The sequence below is a fragment of the Microcaecilia unicolor genome, chromosome 9 (assembly GCF_901765095.1).
Source record: "Microcaecilia unicolor chromosome 9, aMicUni1.1, whole genome shotgun sequence".
NCBI lineage: Eukaryota > Metazoa > Chordata > Amphibia > Gymnophiona > Siphonopidae > Microcaecilia > Microcaecilia unicolor.
The window spans coordinates 174,801,339-174,825,652 of NC_044039.1; the positions used below are offsets into that span (position 1 = coordinate 174,801,339).

The 24,314-nt window shown below is 48.7% G+C and overlaps 1 protein-coding gene across 1 annotated transcript in view; it reads right to left on the reverse strand.

Moving 5' to 3' along the window:
• Nucleotides 1-24,314, reverse strand: part of LOC115477917 (myosin heavy chain, non-muscle-like) — a 172,094-nt gene that overhangs the window by 35,110 nt on the left and 112,670 nt on the right. Inside the window, exons 13-14 of the mRNA XM_030215053.1 lie at nt 9,193-9,324; nt 208-346 (exon numbers count right to left, since the gene is read on the reverse strand). Of these exons, the coding sequence (XP_030070913.1) occupies nt 208-346; nt 9,193-9,324 (271 nt within the window). The remainder of the gene's footprint in view (nt 1-207; nt 347-9,192; nt 9,325-24,314) is intronic.

The following is a 24,314-nucleotide window of genomic DNA, read 5'->3' on the forward strand; positions in this document are numbered from 1 at the left end:
AAATAATAATAAGGAATACAGAAATTAGCTAAGTAATCTGGGATACAAGTATGATAAACCCATTGTTTCAAATGGCCTAAAATTTGGTGCATGTTGGTGTAAAATGAATTTCACCTTTGCAAAAATCCAGCAATTTGTGAGTGAAAGCTGATTTAAATGGATAACAAAGGACCTCGCTAATTATTATTATTAACATTGAGTACATACCTCTAACATAATTTTTCATTTCTTCAAGATTTTTGCTTTCCTCAGCAAACTTATTCTGTAAATTTTGTAAGACAGGAAGCTTCTCTTCCAGCAGTGTTTCATCATGATTCAAAGTTTTCTTATTAGAGTTCAGTTGCTCCTTTAGTAAAAGCAAATATTAAGGGGGTTAATTCTTTAAATATGAGACAAGTAACTTTAAACAGGTACATCAAATGTGTATAATATTCTGAACCTCATCTATAATATTCTTAACTGTTCACAGCAGTCTTAAAGAAAAAATGTAATTGAGTGGGTGTGCATTGAAGGTGGTGAGTGGATGAGTAGCCTAGTGGTTAGTGCAGCAGACTTTGATCCTGGGGAACTGGGTTCGATTCCCACTGCAGCTCCTTGTGACTCTGGACAAGTCACTTAATCCTCCATTGCCCCAGGTACAAATAAGTACCTGTATATACCACACAAACCGCTTTGAATGTAGTTGCAAAAAACACAGAATGTGATATATCAAGTCCCATTCCCTAAAGCTGCAAACCCAGAGACTACAATTTGGTTCCTTCACCACCACTCATAGCATGAGAAGGGTGCAGAATACCATTAACTGTACTAGTCTTGATAAAAATACTTGTGAGATCTTGAAGTGTAAGTAAGCTGCCAGTAGACTGCATCATTGTCTAAAAAGACTCCAGTGTAAAAAGGAAGATAAAAACAGGCCTCCTCTGTTCAAGGCTCTAATTTCTTACTTCTATAAAAATGATTACATGTGATAATGCACTTAAATAATATTATTATTAGAGTGTGATGTAAATCTTCCCTGAGGAGTTTCCCTTTCAAAATACCATGGTGTGTAATGCTGCAAGGTAAAAAATGCTCCGTGATCAAAAGGGCTTTTTTTTTGAGGGGGTACTTGGGGGTACTGAGTACCTGCACCTTTTCTATTGTCTGCTAAAATTGACACATGGACCCCAAGTTTTAATGAAAGAGCCCAGGCTTTACCCACCAATTCTGCCTTTTCATAGATTCTGTAACTGGTTGCGGGGGGCCTGGCTATTATGGGGTGGGCCCCTCAGTGATCACCCCGCCCCTGAAAGTGGCCTTGCATTTGAGTACCGGCACCCTTTTAGCTAGAAAAAATGCACTGGTGATCAATGAATCAATACTTTAACCAAATGTCTGAAAAAATTCCAACACTAGATAAAAAAATGACAGCCATGGGCAAATGATATGGAAAAAAATACTAAGACTAAACAAGATTGTCAACAGATTCAAATTAACTTGGTTAAAGAAAACCTTTACCTTCAAAATAGGATTGAAATCTTGGAAAATTATCAAAGATCTAATACCTTTAGGCTTATAAATTTTCCTAGGCAATTATCAATCTCACCTCTTATAACCTTTAAAAAATATTTAACAGAGGTTCTGAAAATTCATGAACAGTCACATCCGCCTATATCTAAAATATATTACATTTCACCTTTTTTGGAGAAAGAATTAGACCAAGGAAATAGAATTGATGTACCTGCTGAAACTTTAGACTTGAATTTAACACAAATTCTTGAGGATGATCAAGTGGGACTGACAACTGCCACACTAAAGGTAAAATTCTGTATCATACCTGATAATTTTCTTTCCATTAATCATAGCAGATCAATCTATAGACTGGTGGGTTGTGTCCATCTACCAGCAGGTGGAGATAGAGAGCAAATCTTTTGCCTCTCTATATGTGATCACGTGCTACTAGGAAATCCTCAGTATGGTCGATATCAAAGCTCCATCCGCAGGACTCAGCATTTAGAGAATTACACCCACAAAGGGACACTCTGCCCAGCCCACCACCGCCAAAGCGGGGGGGGGGGGGGGGGGATTAACATTCCAGCCCACCACCGCCGAAGCGGAGAGGGGGGAACCACACCCGCCGACGTGGGGGGAACTGGCTTATCCAGCTACCACAACTGCGGGAGGAGCTAGCTTACCCTAACACCGCCGAAGCGGGAGGGATACAAAGCTACCCTACTGCTGCACGAAGCGGGAGGGAGCGCCGGCATAATTTAGTTATCAATCCAGCCACTGTCGAAACGGGGAGAGAGGAAGCAGCAGCTCACTGTAACACAAAATCGTCTCAACTCAAGGAAAAATCCAATTGGAAGAACTTGAACACGAAGTCCTCCTGAACAGGAACTGAAGACTAAACTTGAACCTGAAATATAACCAGAACACAAATAATACAGATATCTGGGAGGGGCTATGGATTGATCTGCTATGATTAATGGAAAGAAAATAATCAGGTATGATACATAATTTTACCTTCCATATCATCAAGCACATCAATCCATAGACTGGTGGGATGTACCGAAGCAGTACTTACCCAGGGCGGGACATGGAAATCCCAGAATGCAACAATGAAGCTCCAAACTGGGCCTCGGCCCGAGCCGCCACATCCAAGCAGTAATGTTGTGAGAAGGTATGAGCCGACGCTCAATTAGCTGCTCTACAAATCTCTTCCAAGGAGACGGATCTGGACTCTGCCATCGAGGCCGCCTGTGCTCTAGTAGAGTGAGTCTTCAGCTGAATAGGCGGAACCTTCCCTGCAGCCACATAAGCTGCCGCAAGCGTCTCCTTGACCCAACTTGCCACAGTAGGCTTAGATGCCTGCAGACCCCTACGAGGGCCTGCGAACAGCAAGAACAGGTGATCCGATTTCCGGAAATCATTGGTCACTTCCAAGTATCTGATGATGACCCGTCTAACATCCAGACATTTGAGAGCAGGGTACTCCCCTGGGCAATCCTCCCTATGAAAGGAGGGTAGACAAAGCTGCTGATTCACATGGAAGCGAGAAACAATCTTGGGCAAGAAGGAAGGCACTGGGCGAATCGACACTCCTGCCTCAGTGAACCGCAGGAATGGCTCTCTACACGAGAGCGCCTGGAGCTCGGAAACTCTTCTGGCTGAAGTGATAGCCACCAAAAAGACTGCTTTCAACGTCAGGTCCTTCAGTGATGCCCTCGACAAGGGCTCAAATGGCGGCTTCTGCAAGGCCCATAGCACCAGATTGAGATTCCACGTAGGCACTATTGAGTGCAAAGGGGGGCGCAGGTGATTAACCCCTTTAAGAAAGCGCACCACATCTGGCTGCGAGGCCAGGGAAGCACCCTTCAGTCGACTCCTGAAGCAAGCTAGTGCCACTATCTGGACTTTAAGCGAACTGAGCGACAGGCCTTTTTCCAGACCTTCTTGCCGGAACGACAACACTGAAGAAATTGAAACAGGGAAGGGCGATATAGAGCCTGCCTCGCACCACGATGCAAAGGTACGCCAAACCCTGGCGTAAGTAGTAGAAGTAGAGTGCTTCCTCGCTCTCAGCATAGTGGCGATGACCTTGTCTGAGAAGCCCTTCTTCCTCAGCCGCTTCCGCTCAAGAGCTAGAGGGGGAGGGATCCTCCATCACACACGGGACCCTGATGCAAAGGGCCCCGCTCCACTGTCAGCCGCAGAGGTCTGTCCACTGAAAGCCGGATTAAATCTGCATACCAGGACGTCTGGGCCAATCTGGACCCACCAGGACCACCTGGCCTGGGTGCTTCGCCACCCGGCCTAGAACTCTGCCCATCATGGGCCAGGGCGGGAACACATAGAGAAGCTCCTGTACCGGCCACTGCAGGAGAAGAGCATCGACCCCCAGAGCTCGAGGGTCCCATCCTCTGCTGAAGAACCTCGGCACTTGACAAGTGGCCAAGGACGCCATCAGGTCCAAGCTCAGCTTGCTCCAGCGCTTCGTGATGTCCAAGAATGCCCGACCAGACAGCTGCCACTCCCTGGGATCCAAGGTATGGCGACTGAGAAAGTCCGCCTTGACATTCATGACTCCCGCAATGTGAGCCGCCGACAGCTGTTCCAGATTCGCTTCCGCCCAAAGGCATAGCTTCATGGCCTCCCTGGCTAGGGGGGCGCTCCTGGGACCTCTCTGGCGATTGACATAGGCCACAGCCATGGCATTGTCTGACAGGAGCCGAACTGGCCTCAGTACCAGTACCTGAAGAAACTCTAGAAGCGCCAACCGAATGGCTTGGAGTTCCAAGAGGTTGATGGACCACTTCGCCTCCGCAGGGGACCATAGCCCCTGCGCTGTCCTTCCCAGGCAGTGGGCTCCTCAGCCTGTCAAGCAGGCGTCCGTTGTGGACAATCCACTCCGGGGTCGTGAGAGGCATTCCTGCGGACAGCTTGTCTGGCCTCAGCCACCAACTCAGCGCCTTGCGCACCGCTGGATCCAAGGGAAGGCGTATAGCGTAATCCTCCGAAACCGGAGTCCAATGCCGCAGCAGAGAGTTATGTAGTGGTCTCATATGGGCCCTGGCCCAGGGCACTACCTCCATCGTGGCCGTCAGGGAATCCAACAGCTGCCCATAGTCCCAAGCCCGAAGAGTAGAAGAGGCTAGGAACTGGTCCACCTGGGCCCGAAGCTTGAGACTCCGGTTGTCTGGCAGGAACACTCTGCCCACTTGGGTGTCGAACCAAACACCCAGATACTCCAGGGACTGAGTCGGGCGCAGCTGACTTTTCTCCCAGTTGATGATCCATCCCAGGGAGCTCCGAAGAGCAATGACCCTGTCTGTAGCTCTCCCACACTCTGCATAGGAGGGGGCTCGGATCAGCCAGTCGTCCAGATAGGGATGGACTTGCACTCCTTCCTTGCGGAAATAAGCCACGATGACCACCAGTACTTTGGAGAAGGTCCAAGGAGCAGTAGCCAACCCGAACGGGAGGGCTCTGAACTGGAAGTGCCGGCCCAGTACTGCAAAGCGCAGAAAGCGCTGATGAGGCGGCCAGATGGGAATATACCAGTATGCTTCCTTGATGCCCAAGGATGCCAGGAATTCTCCTTTTGTACCACAGCTATCACGGAGCGGAGAGTCTGCATTCTGAAATGCCGTACTCTCAAGGCCCGAATGACCCCTTGAGGTCGAGAATAGGCCGAGAAGAACCTCCTTTCTTTGGCACAACAAAGAAAATGGAGTAGCAACCCTTGCCAAGATGATCTACTGGCACTGGGACCACCGCCCCAAGGCGAATAAGGTTGTCCAGAGTCTGCTGCACTGCCGCTGCTTGAGGGGAGACTTGCAGGGAGAGTTCACGAACCCATCTCTCAGAGGCCGGACTCCAACTTGTAGCCGTCTCTGCAGACTTCCTCCTATCTGCTCTGGGCCATGGAACAGGACCCCGTCATTGGGTACGAAACCCTGGGGGAGGGCCAGAGGACGCACCTCCGGGGCGGCGGTCTCTGTGAAAGGAATTCTGCTTGGGGGAGAAGTTTCGCTTGAAGAATGTTTTATTTACCCCTCTCTAGACCCCCGCTGGACCCTCGTCTACGGGGGTGAAGAGAGGGTTCCAGAAGGCTCAAAATAAGTCTGTTTAACCTGACCTCTGCTTTCTGACTCCTGACATCTAAGAGCATCTTTGTGCATCTGCTGTCCCACATAATGTGCTAATGAGTAGGAGTTTACTTGCTTATGTGGATAATATAGAGGATATTTTATCTGTGTAGGTGTATTAGGAGAAATAAGTATATAGCCAAGAAATAGATACAGACAAGGGGGATAGGTGTTACTATTGATTTTTATTCTTACCCAATGCAACTTCAATCAATCCGGCACGCTCATCAGTTAAAGTTTCAGGGTAACCGACCGTAGTTCTGCCCTCTGGGTAGAGTTGGGAAAATCTCCAAACTCCTCCCAAATTGGCACTTCTTAAATACCCTTTTTGCTCATTAATACTGTATATTTTAGTATGCAAATCTTACTTTTCTTACAGTTACTGACCGCAGATCGGAAGCCCAACTCTCCCCCTTCTACCTATTTCTCAATAACTGTCACATCCTGAGTTGTAAACAACTCTTCTAAAATGCAGGGACAAGTATCCATGTTTCATGAAAAGGACTCCATTTTAAATTTAATTACTTGACCTAACTTCTTACTATTCCAGTCATTTATTCCTTCACCTTGGCCCTTAGACTGTATTTGGATGTTACACCAGATCCTGATAAGGCGTGCCAGCTGGGTCCTGCTTCAGCAAGCACTCAGCTGCAAAGCTATCATCAGATCTCTGGCCTGGTCAGTGCTTCTTAGCAGCCTAGGCTTTAGAGCTCTGCCCACCACTATTCCAGTGGAGGGGTCTCTAGCTGTAACACATATTAACCAGAAGGAGGAGGAAGAGGTGCCCGACTTGCCTGGGCGATACCAACGGGCTTCCTGAAAACGGCCCTTGGAAGAACCAGGGCGAGCACTGCCGGCCCGTGCCCTGACCTCCGGCAACCTCTTGCCTTTAGAACTGCCGAGCTCCATCACGATCTTGTCCAGCCCATCCCCAGAGAGCAGCTTGCTCTTAAAAGGCAACTTGGCTAGGCAAGATTTTGAGGCATGGTCAGCAGACCAGTGCTTAAGCCATAGCCACCGACGGGCAGAGACTGACTGAGCCATACCTTTAGCCAAGGCTCTCAAGACATCATACAGCAAGTCTGCCAGGTAGGCCAAGCCCAACTCCAGGGCCAGCCAATCCGCCCTCAAGGAAGGATCCGAGGGGGAGGCCCACTGCAAAACGGTCAGGCATGACCTGGCCACATAAGAGCCACAAACCGAGGCTTGCAAACTCAGGGCGGCCGCCTCAAAGGCCAACTTTAAGGTCGCATCCAAGCTCCTGTCCTGAGCGTCCTTCAGGGCAGTGCCACCTTCCACTGGCAGAGCCGTCTTCTTAGTCACCGCAGTGATTAAAGAGTCTACTGTGGGCCAGAGAAAGGCCTCCCGTTCACCCTCAGGCAGAGGGTACAGACGGGACATGGCCCTGGCTACTTTAAGCTTGCTTCAGGAGGATCCCAGTGAGCCGAAAATTAAAGTCTGCATGGCTTCATGAATGTGGAAGGTTCTAGGCGGGCGCTGAGTTCCCAGCATAATAGCTGAGCCTGCCGAGGCTGAGGGAAGGCCTTCCTCCGGAGAGGAAATGTTTAAAAATGCCCATGGCCTGCATTAACAGGTTGGGCAAATCCTCTGAGCGAAAGAGCCGTGCTGCAGAGGGGTCATCAGCTCCAACAGAGCGAGGAGCAGCCTCCTCCAAAGAATCCCCGAAGGACCTTTGGGAGAAGTCAGAGACGCTGCCCTCATCTACCTCAAAGGAGACAGAGTCCCGTAAAGCCCGGAGATCCACCCGAGGGCGTTTGATCATAGAAGCCTCATCACCCTTGTCAGACAGGGGAGCAGGAGCAGCGTTTTGCAGCAGAAAGGCCTGATGCAGCAGCAAAATAAACTCAGGGGAGAACCCCCCCCCCCCCCCTGCAGCCTGGGCCACGGCCCTAGAGGCACTCTCAACCTGCGCTCCAAACAGCTGGGGAGAGGCGCACTGCTCATCCAAAATGTCGTCCGTCACGTCACTCCGCGAAGGAGCCGTGCGGGAAGAATGGCGCTTCAATTTTGCCAACGTTTTACCACCGCCCAAGTCAAGGGCGGCCATCTTATTAGTGTCTCCCACCTCAAGGGCGGCCAAAGAAGAAGCCGTCCAAGCAGCGTGGCCGGCCAAAACCGGAAGGGCGGGCATTGGGGGATGGGCGCCTAAGGCGGGAAAAACCGCCAAACTGGAGGAAAAACCGGCCAACTTGCCAAACTCCGGAAAGGCGCCCCAAAGAAGGGCGTCTCTGCCTCTGATCCCCGCTAGACGCACGCACGCGGTCCGGGGAGTGTCTTTTCGCACCCTTGCCATCCGACGCCATTAGCCACATGGAGAACGTTCAAGGAACCCCCTGTCCGCTAGTAAAAGGCAAAATTACCTGCTTCTTGCTCCGAGCTGCAACGAATTGGTGTCCTAGTGAGCAGCTGCAAGGGAAGCTGTTCTGCTTCAAAATCGCTTTCTGTTTGTTTGTTTGTTTTTAACGGAGCCAGCGGGAGGGGGGAGAAAAGGAGGGACCTGGCACCACCAGGTTTGCACTTGCTCACGAAGAGCCCTCAACCCCAGGTACTCAACAAAACCTAAGTAAATAGGCTTGGAGACCTAGCCAGAACTGCTGCTGTGTGACCACCAACTGCTGAGATAGAGAACATACTGAGGATTTCCTGGTAGCACATGACCACATATAGAGAGGCAAAAGATTGCTCTCTATCTCCACCTGCTGGTAGATGCACACAACCCACCAGTCTATGGATTGATCTGCTTGATGATATGGAAAGTAACTTTTATTCTACAACCTGACAGAGACTGGATACTTAAAGCAATTTTTTCTAAATAGAGATCAAAATTTCCTTGAATATAAAATAAGAATGTACTCAGATGCCTCTAAAACTACACAGAAGAAAAGGCAAGAGTTTCTTAAATTGTGCCCAAACGCTTTGCAGCTGGGTGCTTTGTTTTGGTTAAACTTCCCTTGTAAATGTGTTCTAAATTTAAACTCTGTTAAATATATATTTTTTGACTCTAAACAATTGAACTCTTTTCTGGAATCCAAGATCACTGACTTACTTGTGCTACAGCCAAGGAATATAATAACTTTGACGCCGTGATAAGTATAAAGATCACTCGAACTTCTCTCCGGCTTTTCTTTAACTTAGTTAATAATTAAAATTCTTTTCCTATGTATTGAGGAATTGCCTCCTTATAGTGGACTAAAGATGAGCAAAGGTCATGATTGAAATACAATGTAATAATTAGTTTCCTAAAGCTTTGTAATGACTTATAGTCACCTATTCTGTTTTCAAGGTTTGTACATGGAAAAAAGTTTGTAAATGCAATAAAGAAATTTAAAAAAACAAAAGAATGCTCAGTGATTTCAAGATGAAATCCTATGGCATCTTTCAAAGGGCAATTTTATAATAAAATTTCCATGGGTAAAGCACTGTTCTTTTTTCCTGAGGTAGTGCCTTTTCAAACTACCCTTTCTAAAATAGGGAGAACATCCTACCTAATATCTAGTCAGTTCCAATAAGCATTCACAAAAAAATGAACATTGTTATTTACCTCAAGCAGTTTTATTTCATATCTTAAATTCTGTTCAATGGCTTTATACTCGTCTTCTGCCTTACTATATTCTTTCCTGATGAGTTCTGTGTCTTCATCTAAATGCAGAAATTCTTCTTGGATAGACATACGCTGGAACAGAGAACAAAGATAACTGTGAAAAGCCATGTATTCTATATATTATTCATGTATTCACAAAATGCAAACACAGTTGATGTGTGTATTGATTTGCAAATTTAATGCTCTGGTTTGATGAGGACAACACCAAAGTTAATCACTTAAATCATTAGTTTAGGAAATTTGCGTTGCCAAGAGCACAACTTTGGCTGCACATCTTAATGTCTGGTCAAATGTTATGCAGTTATTAAACAGAGGAAAGCCAGGAAGCATTTCTGGACAGAAACTAAAAATTAAGGGGTTAACATTCAGCTTTCAGTTGGTGGTGATCAGCATTTCTTTAAATGCTGACTGCTACCATCTAAATTATATCAGGCACTATTCTGGACACCTGTACTGAATATCCAGGTCTTTGGAAACACCTAGAAACTATCTGGGTATGGGTAGTATTCAATCCTTTACCCACGCACATAGCTAACCTGGCAAAGTTAGGACTGCTATTTATGCAGTCCTAGACGTCTAGTTAGCTATACAGGCACCAGCACTGAATATCATCAGTGCTCATATGTCACGTCTGTGGCCGTGACCACCCTCAGCCTTACCTTCTTTCTGGGGGTCAGCAGCTCTGCTGGCTTCTGTCTGTGTTAGTCTTGTCTCTGTCCTGGTGTGCTGGCTGCTTCCAGCATGAACCTGATTGCCTCACTAGACCTTACCTGTGTGGGCTATGCCTCTCTAGGGAGCCAGCATCTAAGATGGCTGCCACTGGCTCTGTGCCAGCTTCCAAGATGGCTCCTGCTTGTCTTTCCTGTGGGCTCACTTCCTATGTGTGTCAAGCCTCTCTTTGGGGTCAGTGTACTTCCTGCTTCTGTCCTACTGCTGGTGACTCATCAGTGAGAGCCTTCATAAGGAAGTGCTATGCTTGCAGTCAGGGCCTTTGCATAAGTGTTATGCTCTTAGGCCAGGTCAGGTTAGTAAGTGTCTGCTGCACTACTGCTTAGCCTCTCTCTGGGTTCCAGCCCAGTTTCTTTCTGTGTCTCTGTTGTCCTTCCGTGGGGGGTCTTCCCTGCCACTGTCTGTCTGTGGATTGCGGGTCCTTCCTGACTTACCCTGGGTTTGGGGTGATGCCTCTGTTCCTGGCTTACCCTGTGTTTGGGGTGAAGCCTCTGCTCCAGGCTTACCCTATGTTGGGGTGAAGCCTCTGTTGCTGGCTTACCCTGGGTTGGGGTGAAGCCTTTGTCCGGGTTTGTTCTCTGTCTGTATGCGAAGCCTCAGCCTTTGTGAGTTCCCCAGTCAGTGTGTGGAACGGCTGTGGCTTCAGACCCTTGGCCTGTTCTTCCTGGTTACTCTGTTTGCTGTGCTGCCTGCCCAAGACCCTTGGCCTGTTATTCCTGGTTTGCTCTCTTTACCCTGAACCCTGCCTTGCCTGTGTGCCTACCCTGCTTGTATATCCTGTGGGTATATCCTGAATTCTTATCTGTCTGGCTAGTGTGTTTTCCTGGGTGATTATTCCTGTATCCTGTCTCCACCTAGCTAGAGGGTTTACCCTGTGGGTATTCCCGGATCCCCGTTCTGCCTAGTGTGTTGCTGCCCTAGTCCTTGCTCCTGCTAGCTTCTGTACACCTTGTGTTCCTTGGTCTGTCTTCTGGGTCTTGCTATTGGCTGTGCAGCAGCACACTGTCTGAGTCTAGTTCCGTGCCCTGTCGCCCTCGTGTATCCCAGACCCAGGGTGGGTCCTCTGGATCTTCAGTTCCTGCCTTATCCTGCAAGTCCTGCCGGCCGCCTGCACTTCGGAGCTCAACTCCGGAGGAACGGTGGCTAGGTGCAGGTGAAGCTGTTCCTGTCTCATCTGTTCTAGTTGCCTGCCTTGTACTACTCCAGTCCCGAGTTCCAGTACTGCTCTTCTGTGTTTCCAGTCCTGAGGTGGTCTTACCTGCCGCTGCCGCTCCTCGGCAGTGGCCCAAGGGTTCACGAACTCCAGTCCTGCCTCGAGGACCTGACAATATGCCAAGGCCCTCGAGAACGCAACATCATATTAACTCCTGGCTTCATCCCCAACATCTCACCTCTCTCCCAGTCTACAGTCAGGTTGTATTTCTGTAGCCAGGGTAATCCCAAGTTGATAGGCTTCACGGATGACATATAAAGTAATGTCTTCCCTGTGGAAAACAGGTGTACAGGAACCGTCCGGGTTTTCAGATGTCCTCTAATATTCCCATAGACTAAGGAAACTGGAATGGGTTTGGACAAATTCTGAGTAGGAATCCTGAAATGCCAGATAAGAGCTTCACTATGAAGTTCGCCCCTGCACCAGAGTCCAATAAAACCTCAACGCTTTCCCCCCTTGGTCCAACTCAGTTCAGAAGCTCTTTGGCGCACACAGGAGGCTCTTTGACGCACGCATACCTAGGGATGCCAAGTGCAGCATGACAAACAGGACGCTAGACCAGAGGAGTGCCTTGATGCACCATACATGCAACCAGCCCCCACGGAGAGACTGCCAGAGGTCCAGGAAGGTGAATCGGCGCTGTAGCATGGCTGTGGCCGTAACAATAACACTGATATTCAGTACTATTGTTAGAGGCCTGAACATAAGAATAGCCATACTGGGTTAGACTAATGGTCCATCTAGCCCAGTATCCCATTTCCCAACAGTGGCCAAGCCAGGTCACAAGTACATGGCAGAAACCCAATTATTAGCAACATTCCATGCTACCAATCCCAGGGCATGCAGCTGCCTCCCCCTGTCTATCTCAACAGCAAACTTTGGACTTTTCCTCCAGGAACTTGTCCAAACTTTTTTTAAACCCAGATACGCTAACCTCTGTTACCACATCCTCTGGCAAAGAGTTCCAGACCTTAACTATTCATTGAGTGAAAAAATATTTTCTCCTGTTTGCTTTAAAAGTATTTCCATGTAACTTCCTTGAGTTCTTTGAGTACCCTTGGATGTATGTCATCCAGTCCAGGTGATTTACTACTCTTTAATATGTCGATTTGGCTCGGTACATCTTCCAGGTTCACTGAAATTTCTTTCAGTTCTTCTGCAACTTCAACCCTGAAAAACATTTCCGGTACAGGCAGATGATCTTTTACATCTTCTTCTGTAAAGACAGAAGCAAAGAATTCATTCAGTTTCTCCGCTATGGCCTTGTCCTCCTGAGTGCCCCTTTTGCTCCTTCGTGATCTAAAGCTCCTTTGCATTTACGAACTACAGAGCCAATATAGAAAGCTTCCCGCACAGTAACCACAGGTTTAAGTGTTTTAACGTAGGATAGCAATGCAGAAAGCATTTCAGCATAGGTTTTAACCCGCATGGAAATCTTGACTGCACGCATTAAAATGAATTCAAATGTGGTGTTTAAGTATTCCTGAGCACGCACAATTTAAAAAAAAAAAAAAAACAACTTTCAGTTACACAGCTACTGCAGGAAAAATTATGCCAGGTCCAGAGCAGTGTATAAGGACTACTTGAGAATATACTGGAATCTCTCTCCTCCAATCTCGAGTACTCTGCACCAGATACCTTTCTGCACTGCCCCCCCCCCCCCCCCCCCCTGCCAACCGACCTGGTTAAAAAATAATCATTGGTACTCTGATAGCTGACCAGCATAATGTATACAATAAATGCGATTGACCAAGAACTCTTGGAAATATTTAAAAACAGTTCCAGATAATCTAATCCCACTTAAACATTCAATCATTAATATACGGTCAGCAGCACTGAAAGCCACAGAAATATCAAATTGTAACAGAACTGTTTGTTTTCCAGCATTCAATCATTCTTTCACAAATGAAGTTAAAACTAGGAGAATGACCTCTGTGCTATGAGCTGTTCTGAATCCAAATTGAGAGCTGTGAAATCTCTCCAAATAAGTTGAAAATAAGATTACTTACATAAGGCTCCATCAGTTTAGTAAACATAGAAATACTAGCAACTGGTGATAATTAGATGGAGGGGTCTGCACAGCCTAAGAACAGTACCTTCTCTTGAAAATTATGGACACAGGCAATAATATCCCAAGGGAGTTCACCTCTCTTGGGGCCTAGCGCCTGGTGCGTGCAGTCAATCTTGAGTCTAGAGGTTCCACACCTTCGCCTTTGTTGCCATTGTCCCCATGTTCTCAATATAGTTTCTGTACCACCTTGTATGCATCAGAATAGGCTTCTGTCTCAGGCACACTGTGAATTCTGATATTATTTCATTGGGAGCGATTTTCAATGTCCTCCACTTGATTAAATAGGTCCTGTGCAGCCTTATGTAACTCTATCTGATCTTTTTGGAACTGCACTACCAACTCTTCCTTCTTGGCCACCCAAGTTCCACCTCCTCCACACATCCTCCAGGCTCCGCAAGATTTGTCCTGATGTTCTTCACCGCCTCCTTGATTTTGCCACGAATGGACTGAAATTCTAATTTTTTAAAAATTATATTTGTACCCCGTGCTTTCCCACTCATGGCAGGCTCAATGCAGCTTACATATTACCTACAGGTACTTATTTGTACCTGGGGCAATGGAGGGTTAAGTGACTTGCCCAGAGTCACAAGGAGCTGCCTGTGCCTGAAGTGGGAATCGAACTCAGGTCCTCAGTTCCCCAGGACCAGAGTCCACCACTCTAACCACTAGGCCACTCCTCCACATCTTGGCCACACATTTTTGTAGATCCCCCTTTGTGAGAGCATCTTCCACTCAAAGTCTTTGGTGCAGACTGCAGCTAGCGCTCTCTGTCTCTAATGTGCTATCGCCAGAATCCCTGCTAGCTACCATAGCTCCACCATGTGTGTCACTCACAGATGACCGATCTCTGGCCTAGTTTTGCAGTTTTGCTTCCTCCACTTGCTTTTTCACTAGCATAGCTGTCTCACAAGGGATCTTCGACACTCTCAACAATACTGACCAAGAGATTCTCGATGGGGAGAGGGGAATCGCTCACTGCAGTGCCAGAGCTTCAACCCCTTGCTCCCATGCTGGTTGCTGCCATCCACCATCCACACTTCTGGGCTACTACCAATGCTGTCCTCTCTCTGCTCAGGCCAGTCTCAGTCCTAAAGAAGACTGAGTGCTGCAGAGGCCCATGCTCAAGCACTGCCATATCCCTTCTCCTTCTAGGGCACATTTCCTATTGGAGGTAGGTGGCAGCATTTGAGTGAGGGCTTGCTCTCAAAGGGCCTGTGCAACACTCAGTTTTGTTTAAGCTTTGGGCCAGCTTAGGAGGAAGTAGGTGGCAGTGAGTCAAGCAGAGGGATAGGAAGAGGGGAAAGACTTTCTCACACATTGGAACCATGCCACCACCAACCAAATTCTGTCATTCTGGGCAGAGACCTGGAGAGAGGGCCAGCCCTGGATGGGCTGGCATTCTGAATTTGAGTCTCTGGGTGGTTCTGCTCTATGTAACATTGAGCAAGTCATAAGGCTTTTCATAGGATCTGAGACCTTGGACTCTCAACAGGTCATGTTTTCAGGATACCTTTAATGAATATGTATGAGAGAGATTTGCATATAATGGAGGTAGCAGGCATGCATATACCTTGTTCCCAACATTTCGAGGAAAGTTGAGCTGCATGCAGTACAGCCCAGTGCAGATGAATAATCTCTTGTTTGTTGTTATTTGTGTGTTTGACTGATTTCCAGCAGATTCTAACTGTCACGGTTGTGCCCATGTTTCGTGCTCTCCTTCTTCTCGCCACCTGGTGGCCAGACCTGGTGGCTGCAATGGACTGTCTGGTTACTGTCACCCGTTCCAGATTTCAGCTCAATCCGGTCCGGATCTTCCAGACTGCCAGACTTGCTCTTTTTGTTTGAACCTGCACAGCACCCATAGTTGCCTGGTGATTGCTGCAGCTGAGCCTCAGCTGCTGCTGGGCTTATTAGCCATTTGGAAACCTTTCTGTTTTGCCTTTGCATCGCCTAAGGCCCTGGTATGTTGGTGCTTGTTGCACTTCAGCCTAGTTTGGTTCCTGTTCTAGTTCCTTGACTGATTCAGTTTAGTTTTGTGTAGCTTAGCTTGTACTGTCCTAGTCTTGACTCTTGTTTGTATTTCTGTGTTTCTTGTTTAGTGGCTGCCTGGCAGCTTTCAATTCTGTCTTTTGTTTGTCAGTGTTTGTGTTTCTGTTTAGTGGCTGCGTTTGCAGCCTTTAGTCCTGACTTGTTGTGTGTAGTCTGTTGGTATCCTGTCCTGCCTTGCCCAGTAAGTTCCTGCCAGCCGCCTGCAGCCAGGGGCTCAACTCCTGGTGAAAAGTGGCCAAGCGCAGGTGAAGTTTAAGTGTGCCTGTTCTGCCTTGTCTCCGGGGGTGGGTTTGCCTGCCACTGCCGCTCCTCGACAGTGGCCCAAGGGCTCACAACCTAGTTTCAGTGTTGAAAACCCAACACTAACTCTTACCGGACTAGTATGAACAATGCAATCTAAATTGGTATATGTTTCTTTGGAACTGAAATCCCTGTTGTACAAAGACCATAGAGGTAAAAGGACTTGCATTTACGTTGAAACCTCTAACATGGCTTGCATTAGTAGAAGCTCCAAAACTGACAATTCCAAAGCTACAAATGTTTGTTACTGCTCTACTGTAGTTTTAATTATATCATTGGAGAATGTGTAAAACCTATTAGATTAAGTTGCAGACAACCAGCGATGGGTTTGTTACTTTTTAAAAGTACTGGCTTCAAAAGTAGTGAAGTAAAAGTAGAAAGTCTTATCCAAAAAATTTACTCAAGTAAAACTAATAAAGTACAGCTCTTAAAACAACTTTTTTATTACAAAGTAAAAAGTATTCTTAACAAGTTGGATCACAGAATCTAGTATGTTTAACAAGCTAACTTCCAGGGAGTCACACAAGGTTCTTCCTAGAAAGAAAAACAACACCCTGAACATTGCAGTGGGCAGAAAAACATGAATACCCCTACTGGAAAACAAAACAAACTGGATTGATACAGTATTGGTCCTACAGAACTTAATGCTAACACAATGCCAAGCCTTTTCACATATGAACAGAAGCAGCCCCTAATAAAGTACAGAATATGTAACCACAAACTAAAAATAGAAATATATCGACAAAAATTAAACTGAACCCCCCGAGAAGTCCTAGTGCATACAGTGGAAAAACAAAGAAACAGTAACACATCCCTTTGTACCAGAGAGAAGTAAATTTTAAAAATATTCAATTGCTACATTAAAAATTAACAAATAAAATAAAAGCAGAAAATAAAATGCCTTTTTATTGGACTAGCTAATAGAATTTTTTGACTAGTGTTTGGTGGCTAAAATTCCTTCCTTAAGTCAGGATAAGCATACTAATAACAGCAGTATACTGTCCCAATCTGAAGAAGTGGGTTTGGTCTTCAAAACTTAGTAAAAATATATATATAGTCCAATATAAAGGTGTCACCTTATTCTTTTTTGGTATTTTTTTTCTCCTTATATGTATTAGCTTTTAAAGTGGACTAACATGGCTACCACATCCTAAAAAAAAAAAAAAAATTCTACCTTTGCTGTCTGGCCATTTCATTTTTCCAATTGGTTGGTCCAAGTCTCTGGTTACTGCTTTCCTGTCTTCTTTTATCTCTCTATCCAAGGGTCTCCTGTCCACGTGCCATTTTTTTTACACTCTTCTTCACCACTTCCCCTATAACCAACTCCAACACAGATCTGTTCCAGCTCTGTGGGTGCTTGAGCATCCACAATTTTTCACTGTGTCCAGGGAGGGGTAATTTCTTTTGGGTTTAGTGTTACCACCCCTCTAGGCTGGACTGTAGTGATGTGCTCCCAGATACCTGTTGTTGTAGTTGTGGCGAATATCCAGGGAACACGCACTCACAGCCGAGGGAGTAGAACAAATAAACTAACCTCGTCCTTTACTCTCAAAGAATAAAGGAGGAAAAGAAGCTAAATTTAGGATGTGCCCCTGATATGGAAGAACCGCACCTTCAGATTTGCAAGGTATCTTTTTCTTTACTGAATACAAATGCAAGCAAATTTTCATTCAAATAAACTCAAATTCACAATTAGTGTGTGGCTTAATAGAACTGCAATAACATATTTATTTATTTATTGCACTTGTATCCCACATTTTCCCACCTAGTTGCAGGCTCAATGTGGCTTACAAAGATCTGTTATGGCATCGCCATTCCAGGGTAGAAATACAATTGGTGTTACAAAGAGATCGAGGGTGACAAAAAAGAGCTAGGCAAACAGTGTAGAAGGAAGGAAGACATGTAGGAAAAGCTGGCTGCATGTGCTAGTCTGTATTTTCAACATTCCAATGTAGATTTACATGTTTACCCTTAACGTTTTCTGTTTCTTTCAACAAAATCACCTAAAAAGGCAGAAAAGAACCTTTTCAGATAAGTATTTAAATTGTCTTTTTATCAAAATCAGATATAGCGAATGCTACATACCTGTAGAAGGTATTCTCCGAGGACAGCAGGCTGATTGTTCTCACTGATGGGTGACGTCCTCGGCAGCCCCTCCAATCGGAATCTTCCTAGCAAAGTCCTTTGCTAGTCCTCGCGCGCATGCGCGGCCGTCTTCCCGCCCGAAACCGGCTCGAGCCGGCCAGTCCAGTATGTAGCAAGACAATACACTTCAAGGGAAGACACAACTCCAAAGGGGAGGCGGGCGGGTTTGTGAGAACAATCAGCCTGCTGTCCTCGGAGAATACCTTCTACAGGTATGTAGCATTCGCTTTCTCCGAGGACAAGCAGGCTGCTTGTTCTCACTGATGGGGTATCCCTAGCCCCCAGGCTCACTCAAAACAACAACCAAGGTCAATTGGGCCTCGCAACGGCGAGGACATAACTGAGATTGACCTAAAAAATTTACCAACTAACTGAGAGTGCAGCCTGGAACAGAACAACAGGGCCCTCGGGGGGTGGAGTTGGATCCTAAAGCCCAAACAGGTTCTGAAGAACTGACTGCCCGAACCGACTGTCGCGTCGGGTATCCTGCTGCAGGCAGTAATGAGATGTGAATTTGTGGACAGATGACCACGTCGCAGCTTTGCAAATTTCCTCCATGGTGGCTGACTTCAAGTGGGCTACCGACGCAGCCATGGCTCTAACATTATGAGCCGTGACATGACCCTCAAGAGCCAGCCCAGCCTGGGCGTAAGTGAAGGAAATGCAATCTGCTAGCCAATTGGATATGGTGCGTTTCCCTACAGCCACTCCCCTCTTGTTGGGATCAAAAGAAACAAACAATTGGGCGGACTGTCTGTGGGGCTGTGTCCGCTCCAGATAGAAGGCCAATGCTCTCTTGCAGTCCAATGTGTGCAGCTGACGTTCAGCAGGGCAGGAATGAGGACGGGGAAAAAATGTTGGCAAGACAATTGACTGGTTCAGATGGAACTCCGACACAACCTTCGGCAGAAACTTAGGGTGAGTGCGAAGGACTACTCTGTTATGATGAAATTTGGTGTAAGGGGCCTGGGCTACCAGGGCCTGAAGCTCACTGACTCTACGAGCTGAAGTAACTGCCACCAAGAAAATGACCTTCCAGGTCAAGTACTTCAGATGGCAGGAATTCAGTGGCTCAAAAGGAGGTTTCATCAGCTGGGTGAGAACGACATTGAGATCCCATGACACTGTAGGAGGCTTGACAGGGGGCTTTGACAAAAGCAAACCTCTCATGAAGCGAACAACTAAAGGCTGTCCTGAGATCGGCTTACCTTCCACACGGTAATGGTATGCACTGATTGCACTAAGGTGAACCCTTACAGAGTTGGTCTTGAGACCAGACTCAGACAAGTGCAGAAGGTATTCAAGCAGGGTCTGTGTAGGACAAGAGCGAGGATCTAGGGCCTTGCTGTTACACCAGACGGCAAACCTCCTCCATTGAAAGAAGTAACTCCTCTTAGTGGAATCTTTCCTGGAAGCAAGCAAGATGCGGGAGACACCCTCTGACAGACCCAAAGAGGCAAAGTCTACGCCCTCAACATCCAGGCCGTGAGAGCCAGAGACTGGAGGTTGGGATGCAGAAGCGCCCCTTCGTCCTGTGTGATGAGGGTCGGGAAACACTCCAATCTCCACGGTTCTTCGGAGGACAACTCCAGAAGAAGGGGGAACCAGATCTGACGCGGCCAAAAAGGAGCAATCAGAATCATGGTGCCTCGGTCTTGCTTGAGTTTCAACAAAGTCTTCCCCACCAGAGGTATGGGAGGATAAGCATACAGCAGACCCTCCCCCCAGTCCAGGAGGAAGGCATCCGATGCCAGCCTGCCGTGGGCCTGAAGCCTGGAACAGAACTGAGGGACTTTGTGGTTCACTCGAGATGCGAAGAGATCTACCAGGGGGGTGCCCCACGCCTGGAAGATCTGTCGCACTACTTTGGAACTGAGCGACCATTCGTGAGGTTGCATGATCCTGCTCAATCTGTCGGCCAGACTGTTGTTTACGCCTGCCAGGTATGTGGCTTGGAGCACCATGCCATGCCGGCGAGCCCAGAGCCACATGCTGACGGCTTCCTGACACAGGGGGCGAGATCCGGTGCCCCCCTGCTTGTTGACATAGTACATGGCAACCTGGTTGTCTGTCTGAATTTGGATAATTTGGTGGGACAGCCGATCTCTGAAAGCCTTCAGAGCGTTCCAGATCGCTCGTAACTCCAGAAGATTGATCTGCAGATCGCGTTCCTGGAGGGACCAGCTTCTTTGGGTGTGAAGCCCATCGACATGAGCTCCCCATCCCAGGAGAGACGCATCCGTGGTCAGCACTTTTTGTGGCTGAGGAATTTGGAAAGGACGTCCCAGAGTCAAATTGGACCAGATTGTCCACCAATACAGGGATTCGAGAAAACTCGTGGACAGGTGGATCACTTCTTCTAGACCCCCAGCAGCCTGATACCACTGGGAGGCTAGGGTCCATTGAGCAGATCTCATGTGAAGACGGGCCATGGGAGTCACATGAACTGTGGAAGCCATGTGGCCCAGCAATCTCAACATCTGCCGAGCTGTGATCTGCTGGGACGCTCGCACCCGCGAGACGAGGGACAACAAGTTGTTGGCTCTCGCCTCTGGGAGATAGGCGCGAGCCGTCCGGGAATCCAGCAGAGCTCCTATGAATTCGAGTTTCTGCACTGGGAGAAGATGGGACTTTGGGTAATTTATCACAAACCCCAGTAGCTCCAGGAGGCGAATAGTCATCTGCATGGACTGCAGGGCTCCTGCCTCGGATGTGTTCTTCACCAGCCAATCGTCGAGATATGGGAACACATGCACCCCCAGCCTGCGAAGTGCCGCTGCTACCACAGCCAGGCACTTTGTGAACACCCTGGGCGCAGAGGCGAGCCCAAAGGGTAGCACACAGTACTGGAAGTGGCGCGTGCCCAACTGAAATCGCAGATACTGTCTGTGAGCTGGCAGTATCGGGATGTGAGTGTAGGCATCCTTCAAGTCCAGAGAGCATAGCCAATCGTTTTGCTGAATCATGGGGAGAAGGGTGCCCAGGGAAAGCATCCTGAACTTTTCTTTTACGAGATATTTGTTCAGGGCCCTTAGGTCTAGGATGGGATGCATCCCCCCTGTTTTCTTTTCCACAAGGAAGTACCTGGAATAGAATCCCAGCCCTTCTTGCCCGGATGGCACGGGCTCGACCGCATTGGCGCTGAGAAGGGCGGAGAGTTCCTCTGCAAGTACCTGCTTGTGTTGGAAGCTGTAAGACTGAGCTCCCGGTGGACAATTTGGAGGTTTTGCAGTCAAATTGAGGGTGTATCCTTGCCGGACTATTTGCAGAACCCACTGGTCGGAGGTTAAGAGAGGCCACCTTTGGTGAAAAGCTTTCAACCTCCCCCCGACCGGTAGGTCGCCCGGCACTGATACTTGTACTGCGGCTATGCTCTGCTGGAGCCAGTCAAAAGCTCACCCCTTGCTTTTGCTGGGGAGCCGCGGGGCCTTGCTGAGGCGCACGCTGCTGACGAGAGCGAGCGCGCTGGGGCTTAGCCTGGGCCGCAGGCTGTCGGGAAGGAGGATTGTACCTACGCTTACCAGAAGTATAGGGAACAGTCTTCCTTCCCCCGAAAAATCGTCTACCTGTAGAGGTAGAAGCTGAAGGCTGCCGGCGGGAGAACTTGTCGAATGCGGTGTCCCGCTGGTGGAGAGACTCTACCACGTGTTCGACTTTCTCTCCAAAAATATTGTCCGCACGGCAAGGCGAGTCCGCAATCCGCTGCTGGAGTCTATTCTCCAGGTCGGCGGCACGCAGCCATGAGAGCCTGCGCATCACCACACCTTGAGCAGCGGCCCTGGACGCAACATCAAAAGTGTCATACACTCCTCTGGCCAGGAATTTTCTGCACGCCTTCAGCTGCCTGACCACCTCCTGAAAAGGCTTGGCTTGCTCAGGGGGAAGAGCATCAACCAAGCCCGCCAACTGCCGCACATTATTCCGCATGTGTATGCTCGTGTAGAGCTGGTAAGACTGGATCTTGGCCACGAGCATAGAGGAATGGTAGGCCTTCCTCCCAAAGGAGTCTAAGGTTCTAGAGTCTTTGCCCGGGGGCGCCGAAGCATGCTCCCTAGAACTCTTAGCCTTCTTTAGGGCCAGATCCACAACTCCAGAGTCGTGAGGCAACTGGGTGCGCATCAGCTCTGGGTCCCCATGGATCCGGTACTGGGACTCGATCTTCTTGGGGATGTGGGGATTACTTAGTGGCTTGGTCCAGTTTGCAAGCAATGTCTTTTTCAGGACATGGTGCAAGGGAACAGTTGACGCTTCCTTAGGTGGAGAAGGATAGTCCAGGAGCTCAAACATTTCAGCCCTGGGCTCGTCCTCCACAACCACCGGGAAGGGGATGGCCATAGACATCTCCCGGACAAAGGAAGCAAAAGACAGACTCTCGGGAGGAGAAAGCTGCCTTTCAGGAGAGGGAGTGGGATCAGAAGGAAGACCCTCAGACTCCTCGTCAGAGAAATATCTGGGATCTTCTTCTTCTTCCCACGAGGCCTCACCCTCGGTGTCAGACACAAGTTCACGGACCTGCGTCTGCAACCGCGCCCGGCTCGACTCCGTGGAGCCACGTCCACGATGGGGGCGTCGAGAGGTAGACTCCCTCGCCCGCATCGGCGAAGCTCCCTCCGCCGACGTAGTCGGGTACCCCTCCTGGGAGATGGCCGCAGTCGGCACCGCACGCGGTACCAACGTCGGGGACCTCACCCCGGGCGATGGGCCAGCCGGCGCCATGCTCGACGGTACCGGAGGCGCAAGCACCGCCGGTACCGGAGGGGTAGGGCGCAACAGCTCTCCCAGAATCTCTGGGAGAACGGCCCGGAGGCTCTCGTTCAGAGCGGCTGCAGAGAAAGGCATGGAGGTCGATGCAGGCGTCGACGTCAGAACCTGTTCAGGGCGTGGAGGCTGTTCCGGGCTGTCCAGAGTGGAGCGCATCGACACCTCCTGAACAGAGGGTGAGCGGTCCTCTCGGTGCCGATGCCTGCTGGGTGCCGACTCCCTCGGCGACCCAGAGCTCTCGGTGCCGACGCGGGAAGGGGACCGGTGTCGATGCTTCTTCGACTTCTTCCGAAGCATGTCACCGGAGCTTCCCGGCACCGACGAGGAGGACGTAGAATCCATCCGTCGCTTCCTCGGGGCCGAGACCGAAGAGGGTCGATCTCGGGGGGGCTGTACCGCAGGAGCCCTCAGGGTAGGAGGAGACCCACCCGAGGGCTCACCGCCACCAGCAGGGGAAAGGACAGCCCTCACCTGCACTCCACTCGATGCACCACCGTCCGACGACATCAGGAGACGAGGTCCCGGTACCACCGACGTCGATGCAGCTATCCGGTGTCTCGGTGCCGATGCAGAGGGCCGATGCCTCGATGCACTCGATGCACTGGCAGCCAAGGATGAAGGTCTGGACGCTGATGACGTCGATGCACACGATGACCCCGGTGCCGATGCCGACGAAGCGCCCGAGAACAAAACGTTCCACTGGGCCAATCTCGCTACTTGAGTCCGCCTTTGTAACAGGGAACACAGACTACAGTTCTGGGGACGGTGCTCGGCCCCCAGACACTGAAGACACGAAGAGTGCCTATCAGTGAGCGAGATTACCCGGGCGCACTGGGTGCACTTCTTGAAGCCGCTGGAAGGCTTCGATGTCATGGGCGGAAAAATCACGCCGGCGAAGTCAAAATCCGAAATGACGAATTTGGAGCACCAAAACTTTAAGGGAGAAAAAATCTCGACCGAGGCCGAAAAGAGGCCTACCCCGACGACGAAAGAAAACTTACCGGGGCAAAACTGGAAATACGGGAAGGGGAAAATGAAACCCAAGGGGGTTTTCGGAGCACTTCCCGACAGATATAGAAACTTTTCCGAAGAAAAACACGTCAATAAAACACGGACGCGCGAGGTCGACTCTCCGGGGCTCGACACGACAAAAAACACAGCCGTACCGAGTGCAGACGAAAGAAGACTGGCCGGCTCGAGCCGGTTTCGGGCGGGAAGACGGCCGCGCATGCGCGGTGCGCGCGGGCACGCGAGGACTAGCAAAGGACTTTGCTAGGAAGATTCCGATTGGAGGGGCTGCCGAGGACGTCACCCATCAGTGAGAACAAGCAGCCTGCTTATCCTCGGAGAATTGTTTTAATACTCTTTCCTTGCCATTGATGTCAGAATTTGAGTCTTTATGGGTATTATGGATGTTTGTGCAGGCATCTCACTTGAACCCAGAACACTTAGGCAAGTCAGGAAAACATGGATTTTTTTTTATATTTGATGTTGTTCTGTTCTTTAGTTTTCCCTTAAAATGTTATAAACAAACAAAAAAACGATATGCCTTTCAACACCCTTTGCAAATGTCACTTAGCTGTGTTTGAATTGATTTGGTGATTTATTTTTTGCGTTGGAGCTCAGCCAGAAATCCTGCAGAGGATAATTCACCAATCTCTTCTTCCTAAACCTCACTTATAAAGAAAATAAACGGAGGCAAAACCCTAAGCTCCCTGAGCTTGTTCAGGAACTGACTCCACTCTGGTGACATTTAATCAGTTCTCAATACTGTGGCCACACTCTCTAATCAAA